The following is an 8,697-nucleotide window of genomic DNA, read 5'->3' on the forward strand; positions in this document are numbered from 1 at the left end:
AATTACCTCCTTTCAACATGTTCAAAGAAAGGGCAAGAGAAGATTTTATTAATCAAAACTGTGAGAATTGCTTTCTGTGCTACACGCACTGTACAAAAAGGCATAAAAAATTGCAAAATATGATTTAACCTACAAATTCCAATTTTACAAAATTATTTTTAAAAAACAGTCAATTTAATTGTAGAAGGATTTTTTTTACATACTGCTTTTTTTATTTGTTCCTATTTTCTTTATAAAAAAGATCATTAAAAAAAATTAATTTCTGAAAACAATCTCATTTGGTACGATCCAGTTCCAGGAGTAAGGCAGCCTTGGTATTACAATCCTAGACCATTTGATTTATCAGGCAAAAGTAAAAATTTTTGTCATCACAATATGTATCAATGTTAAATATTAAAAATAATAATAATTTGTTTAATAACTTGACATTTATTCTGAGAAATGGAACAGAAAAATAAAACCATGGTTGAAGAGTTTATTTTATTGGCGTTCGTTGATTTGCACCAGTTCCAAATTTTACTTTTCCTATTTTTTTTGCTGACCTATTTCATTTGCGTTTTGGGAAACCTTTCAATCATCATCGTCGTTAAAATAGGACATTCCCTTCATACGCCAATGTATTTTTTCATCAGTGTGTTCTCCATTTTGGAAATGATTTTTGTCTCGGTCACGGTTCCAAAACTTTTGGCCATTCTAGTTGCACATAACAACACGATATCTTTCATTAGCTGTTTTACTCAGATGTATGTCTTCAACTCTTTGGGTGTCACCGAGTGCTATCTCCTTATGGTGATGGTGTTTGATCGACATCTGGCTATTAATAAGCCATTACGTTACCCAGCCATCATGACCCAAACCGTATGTATTGGACTAGCCATGTTTCCCTGGATCTTTGGATTCACTATTATTTTAATACCGGCCATCGTTACAGCCCAATTGGACTTCTGTGGTCCTAATATGATTGACCACTTTTTTTGTGACCTGGCTCCTCTGCAAAGCTTGGCATGTTCCGACTCTTTTACTAGCAGTATGTCTACAAGCCTAGCAGCTGTCATCGATGTAGTTGTGCCCTTCTTCATCATTATAGGATTCTACGTCTATATCTTAATGACTGTTACCAAGATCAAGAGTAAAGACGGGAAACAGAAAGCCTTCTCCACCTGTACATCACATATCATCGTGGCTAGTCTCTTTTACGGTGCCGCCATCATTGTATATGTTAAGCCTAAAGGCACTCATTATGATAAGTATCTGGCTTTTATGTACACAGCTTTCACCCCAACAATTAACCCTTTTATTTACACCTTTCGGAATAGGGATGTGAAAAAGGTTTTCAAGAACTCAATAAGGCAAATCATGAAACTAAAGTAAAAGGATAATAAAAATTGTGTTAAAAGATACATATTTTTGGAAAATGTCATTAGTTGATTTTTTAAAATCTTTTATTTATCAGTAGTAGTAACAATATTTTACTTGGTACAGAACTTTAAACTTAGAATACGTTCACATCGTCATTGCGTTCTTGCCTCTGTTCAGCTGGAGGATCAGAACAAGAGACAATATATTTTTTTTCCTTATTAATCCCACCATAGAAGTTTCCTTTTTGCATGTTTTATTTTTACTCCCTACCTTATAAAATCCATATATTTTTTATTTTTCCATTATTCTCTGGTTCCAGGTCTGCTTGTTGCACAGGACAATAGTTTCTCCAAAACACATCACATGTCCATCCACATCCATACTCTCTTCCTTAATACTTGTATAATTACTAATTGTGAATTTTATGGATTTTAGCCACTTTATATGTAGTGTGATAAATTATTTACAGATGTGGTAAAGTTTAACCTTATACATTTTTCATTATTTATGCAACTCTTAATGCCATTTGTCTTCTGTGAAATGTTATTACTTGCTTCTAAGGTAATGCTAAACTTACGTCATTTATATACAGTACAGACCAAAAGTTTCGACACACCTTCTCATTGAAAGAGTTTTCATGATTATGAAAATTGTAGATTCACACTGAAGTCATCAAAACTATTAATTAACACATGTGGAATTATATACTTAAAAAAAGCGTGAAACAACTGAAAATATATCTTATATTCTAGTTTCTTCAAAGTAGCCACCTTTTGCTTTGATTCCTGCTTTGCACACTCTTGGCATTCTCTTGATGAGCTTCAAGAGGTAGTCACCTGAAATGGTCTTCCAACAGTCTTGAAGGAGTTCCCAGAGATGCTGAGCACTTGTTGGCTGTTTTGCCTTCACTCTGCGGTCCAGCTCACCCCAAACCATCTCAATTGGGTTAAGGTCTGGTGACTGTGGAGGCCATCTGGTGTAGCACCCCATCACTCTCCTTCTTGGTCAAATAGCCCTTACACAGCCTGGAGGTGTTTGGGGGTCATTGTCCTGTTTAAAAATAAATGATGGTCCAACTAAACGCAAACCGGATGGAAGAGCATGCCGCTGCAAGATGCTGTGATAGCCATGCTAGTTCAGTATGCCTTCAATTTTGAATAAATCCCCAACAGTGTCACCGGCAAAGCACCCCCACACATCACACCTCCTCCTCCATGCTTCATGGTGGGAACCAGGCATGTAGAGTCCATCCATACACCTTCTCTGCGTCGCACAAAGACACGGTGGTTGGAACCAAAAATCTCAAATTTGGACTCATCAGACCAAAGCACAGATTTCCACTGGTATAATGTCCATTCCTTGTGTTCTTTCGCCCAAACAAGTCTCTTCTGCTTGCTTCCTGTCCTTAGCAGTGGTTTTCTAGCAGCTATTTTACCATGAAGGCCGGCTGCTGCACAAAGTCTCCTCTTACCAGTTGTTGTAGAGATGTGTCTGCTGCTAGAACTCTGTGTGGCATTGACCTGGTCTCTAATCTGAGCTGCTGTTAACCTGTGATCTCTGAGGCTGGTGACTCGGATGAACTTATCCTCCGCAGCAGAGGTGACTCTTGGTCTTCCTTTCCTGGGGCAGTTCTCATGTGAGCCAATTTCTTTGTAGCGCTTGATGGTTTTTGCAACTGGACTTGGGGACACTTTCAAAGTTTTCCCAATTTTTTGGACTGACTAATCTTCATTTCTTAAAGTAATGATGGCTACTCATTTTTCTTTACTTAGCTGCTTTTTTCTTGCCATAATACAAATTCTAACAGTCTATTCAGTAGGACTATCAGCTGTGTATCTACCTGACTTCTGCACAACACGACTGATGGTCCCAACCCCATTTATAAGGCAAGAAATCCCACTTATTAAACCTGACAGGGCACACCTGTGAAGTGAAAACCATTTCCAGTTATTACCAGTAATCAAAGCTTCTCACTTTTTTGTTAAGTATATAATTTCACATGTGTTAATTCATAGATTTGATGCCTTCAGTGTGAATCTACAATTTTCATAGTCATGAAAATCAGAAAACTCTCTGAATGAGAATGAGAAGGTGTGTCCAAACTATATATATATATATATATATATATATATATATATATATATATATATATATATAGCCAGGGTCTGGGGGTTGCTAGGTGGGGTGGCATAGACACACAAATCCGTTTTTATAGTACACTCTACAAAGGTAGAGTTTATTTTCACTCAAAAAGGTAGTGCAGCAACAAAAGGAAACAATACAAAATGAAATACCTGCCTGGCTAGGCTCTAACTAAACATAGAACAGGTTACCTCACCTGGAATAACAGAAATCCAAAAAGCAAGTAGAATCATTCAGGACACAGCTCCAAAAATATGACCTCTCTGTTAGCTCTCCAGCCAAACTCTGCCAAAGTGTTGCTGCTGGAGCAACTTCTTAAGCCTCCTTGACGAGGAGACTCTCTGCAGCTGAGTCGCTGCCAGAACATCCCCAAAGTGTGGACTGGAGGGGGGTGGAATGACAGGTCCCACTACCAATCCTACCTGTCATTCCTAAAAATCCAGCCCAATACTGAGCATTTACTAAAATGCTCAGCAGATGAAAGTTGTCTGCTGAGAACAAACATTCCTGGAGTTTTCTCATCTCACCCACCTCAGTAGTCTGGGTGAGATGTACACCCCCTCCATTACCTGACCAGCCATCGGCTTAAATATCCCCCCGCTCTTCTCCAGACCGGAGGGCTGGGCATTTGTGGCCATCATACAATGCACTCTTGACAGGGCATCAGCGTTTCCGAATAATTTCCCTGGCCTGTGTTCTACATCAAATACAAAATTTTGCAGAGACAGGAACCATCAGGTAACCCTAGAATTTCTGTCCTTATTGATTTTCATACATGTAACGGGAGCATGGTCAGGGATCAATTTAAACTTCTCCCCAGGAGGTAATACCTCAGAGCATCCAGCACCCACTTAATGGCCAAACATTCCCTCTCTATAATGGCGTAATTTTTCTCAGAGGGGGACAGTTTCCTGCTTAGGTACATTACTGGATGCTCCTCACCATTTACAACCTGGGACATCACTGCTCCTAGACCTGCATTTGAGGCATCTGTCTGCACCAGGAACTCCTTCCTAAAGTCAGGGGCTATCAGCACTGGCTGCTGGCATAGAGCTTGCTTTAACCTCTGGAACGCCTCCTCTGCCTCTGGTGTCCAGTGGATCATCATTGACTTCCCACCTTTCGTCAGGTCAGTGAGAGGATCTGCAATAGACGCAAAGTTTGGCACAAACCTCCAATAGTAGCCCACAATGCCAAGAAATGCCCTCACTTGCTTCTTGGTTAGCGGTCTTGGCCAGTTATGTATTGCCTCCGCTTTATTGATTTGGGGCTTTATTACCCCTTTGCCAATGACATAGTCCAGGTATTTGGCTTCCTCCAGCCCTAAAGCACATTTCTCAGGGTTGATATTAAGGCCTGCCTCACTTATGGAGTCCAGTACTGCCTGCACCTTACAAAGGTGACTTCCCCAGTCTGGGCTATGAATTATCACATCATCCGCGTAAGCCGCGTATTCACGATGTGGCCTCAAGATCTGGTCCTTCAACCTCTGAAAGGTAGCAGGAGCTCCATGTAAACCAAATGGAATAACCCTGCACTGGAACAGACCTTCCGGAACAACAAAGTCAGTTTTCTCTTTGGCTTCCTTAGACAAAGGTATTTGCCAGTAGCCTTTTGTAAGGTCCAGTGTGGTTATGTACCTGGCAGTACTCAACTTCTCAATAAGCTCATCAACCCTGGGCATGGGATAAGCGTCAAACTTGGAAATCTCATTCATTTTTTTAAAATCATTGCAGAACCGCCACGAACCATTGGGCTTTGGTATCAATACAATTGGGTTAGACCACTCACTTTTGGATTACTCAATTACACCTAACTCCAGCATACTTTTAACCTCAACTGACACTACCTCCCTACGTGCCTCTGGTATTCTGTAGGGTTTGAGGTTTACTTTCCTCCCAGGTTCTGTCTCTACATGGTGCTCTATCAGATGTGTACATCCTGGTAGATCAGAGAACTTGTGTCTATTCTGCTGCAGGATTTCTCTTGCCTCCTGTTGCTGGGGCACTGAGTGGGTCTCATTCACACGGACTGGAGGGGTTGATGGCAACAAATCACCCACCTCTGTACTCTGTATTTAAGGCCACCAAGGATTCCCTCTGGTTCCAGGGCTTAATCAAATTCATATGGTAGATTTGAAAAGGCTTCCTTTTCCCTGGTTGGTGAACTTTATAGTTGATTGGCCCTACTTTTTCCACAATTTCATATGGGCCTTACCATTTTGTTAAGAATTTGCTTTCCACAGTAGGCACCAAAATAAGGACTCTGTCCCTTAGGTTAAACTCTTGGACTCTGGCAGAATGATTGTAAATTCTGCTTTGGGCCTCTTGTGCTCTTTGCAGATGTTCTTTTTCAATTGGCATAACGGTTGAAATGCGATCCTGCATTTGCGCTACATGCTCTATGACACTACGGTATGGGGAAGCCTCCGTTTCCCAGGTTTCTGTGGCTATATCAAATAAGCCCCTGGGGTGTCTACCATAGACTAATTCAAAAGGGGAAAAACCTGTAGATGCTTGTGGAATCTCTCTAATAGAGAACATCAGGTATGGCAACAGGCAATCCCAGTCACGACCATCTTTTTCTACCACCGTATTAAGCATATGCTTGAGAGTCTTATTAAAGCGCTCCACTAACCCATCTGTCTGGGGGTGACACACAGAGGTCCGTATGTGGGTAATTTTAAACAGCTTGCATGACTCTTTCATCACCTTTGACATGAACGGTGTGCCTTGGTCGATCAGTATCTCTTTAGGTATGCCTGTTCTTCAAAACACATAGAATAACTCACGGGCAATACTCTTTGGTGTTGTATTACGCAAGGGAACCGCCTCAGGATAGCAAGTAGAGTAATCTAAGACAACCAGAATATATTGGTGACCTCTAGCTGACTTGACTATTGGACCAGCCAAGTCCATAGCAATCCTTTCAAAAGGCACTTCAATGATGGGCAGGGGAACCAAGGGACTACGGAAATGTGGGACTGGGGCATGTACCTGACACATAGGACAGGACGCACAGTAGTCCTTAACTTCCCTGTACACGCCTGGCCAATAATAAACAGATACTACTATAGTCTCTATTGTAACCTTGGACATGGGGTAGTCCTTGACATCCCCATGGATGCTACAAAGACTCTTACGTTTGTCCTGGATAAATTCCCCAGATATCAAGCTGGAATGTACCAGAGTAACCAGGATACCAGGGTCCAACAATGCCTGGACAGAATGGCCATTCACCACAACTTGGCAGACTTGAGGCCCAGTCTCTAGTCCCGGTGCTGCAGCACAGACAGGTCTGGCAAAAATTGATTGACGCCTACCAGCATCACAGTCCATTGGCTCAGAGGTGAATGGGCACTGGGCAGCAATATGTCCCCGCTCATGGCATCTCCAACACTGTACCAGCCCTGGTTTCTCCAGCAGAGAGTCCCTTCTTGGGCTGGTGGACTGCCTAGAAAACCCATCACAAGCTCTTTTCCCTCTGCTCTCAAATAACGGAACAATCTTACAGGGAGGTGCCCTCCACCTGGTGTTCCTGAGGGATGGTCGCGCTGTAGGGTCATCACAGAGTTCTGCCTCAGTCGCCAGGTACCTTTCCAGAAGGCTGACAAGCTATTTGGCATCTTTGGGGTCTCCATGTCCAACCCAGCGCTGCAACGCAGGAGGAAGAGCTCTGGTGTCTAGGGCCACCTTCTCCACCATTTTTGCAGGGGTACAGGTGTCTGGTTCCAGACACTTTTTCATTAGGTGAATCAGGTCATACATCTGGGATCTTGCAGGCTTGTCCATCTGGTAGCTCCAAGTATGTACCCGCCGGGAACGGACAGCAGTGGTTACCCCCAGCCGAGCAAGAATTTCCGCCTTTAACTTATCATAGTCCTGGACATCTTGCTGGCAGAGGTCATAATAGGCCTTCTGGGGTTCACCGGTCAAATAGGGTGCAATGACGTCTGCCCAGTCACACTAAGGGCCAAAAAATAAAACCCTGCTGCTGCATGGCTCTAGTCACCCCAAGGGCCAAAAAATAAATCCCTGCTGCTGCATGGCTCTAGTCACCCCAAGGGCCAAAAAAATAAAACCCTGCTGATGCATGGCTCTAGTCACCCCAAGAGTCAAAAAATAAAACACTGCTGCTGCATGGCTCTAATCACCCCAAGGGCCAAAAAATAAAACCCTGCTTCTGCATGGCTCTAATCACCCCAAGGGCCAAAAGCACTGTATTTTAAAGGCTCTACTCACTCCACGGGCCAGAAACGCTGCTGGTGCAAGGCTCTACTCACTCCAAGGGCCAAAAACACTGCTGGTGCAAGGCTCTACTCACTCCAAGGGCCAAAAACACTGCTGGTGCAAGGCTCTACTCACTCCAAGGGCCAAAAACACTGCTTTTTAAAGGCTCTACTCACGCCAAGGGCCAAAAACACTGCTGGTGCAAGGCTCAACTCACCCAAAGGGCCAACAAATCTCTGCTGGTGCAAGGCTGAACTAAGTTAAAGGGCCAAAAACTCTGCAGGTAGAGGCTGAAGTCACCTGAAGGGTCTCAATCTCTGCTGGTAGCTAAGCTTAAGGGCCTGTAACTTAATTTGGAGGGGCTCATGTTATGGGATAGAAAAGTGAATTTTGGAAGGTCTTACCACATCACACACACACACATCCACAATGACAGTTCAGGGTGGGGACTGATGGATTTCCCATTGCCTATTCAATTTGCGGTTGTCATGGGCAACGTGATTTAAATGGGTGCTTGTTAATATTTGTTGAGCTTAAATTTGGGTTTGTGTCCATCCATTTGGGGAGTAAAGAAGGTTTCCAGGTATTTTCCTACTTTGATAGAGGTTTTTTTGAGTGTGGAGAGTGTGTAGTTGTTAGGCTGTGATAGTGGGGTAATAGAGGGTCTTTGGTGTGTTAGATGCCCCCAGACATGCTTCCCCTGCTGTCCCAGTTGCATTGCAGAGGTGTTGGCATCATTTGCTGAGGTGTGATAGTGGACTTGGTGACCCTCCTGAGTCGAATGGTGGGATCCCCTGAAACTAAGCATTTTCTCCCATAGACTTTAATGGGGTTCGATATTCGTTCGAATAGTCGAATATTGAGCGGCTATTCAGAACGAATAATGAATATTTTACTGTTCGCTCATCTCTACTCTTAAGTATAATATTCTCTGCAAAAAAAATCCTTTGTTCTTGTAAACAGAAAA

At 42.8% G+C, this 8,697-nt stretch overlaps 1 protein-coding gene across 1 annotated transcript; it reads left to right on the forward strand.

The window, feature by feature from the left end:
* Nucleotides 1–462: 462 nt before the first annotated feature.
* LOC142213361 (olfactory receptor 6C4-like) lies at nt 463–1,371 on the forward strand. The gene has a single exon (XM_075281678.1). It carries the CDS (start codon nt 463–465, stop codon nt 1,369–1,371), a length of 909 nt encoding a protein of 302 aa, XP_075137779.1.
* The last annotated feature ends 7,326 nt before the right edge of the window (nt 1,372–8,697 follow it).

Source organism: Leptodactylus fuscus, chromosome 7, assembly GCF_031893055.1.
Source record: "Leptodactylus fuscus isolate aLepFus1 chromosome 7, aLepFus1.hap2, whole genome shotgun sequence".
Lineage (NCBI taxonomy): Eukaryota > Metazoa > Chordata > Amphibia > Anura > Leptodactylidae > Leptodactylus > Leptodactylus fuscus.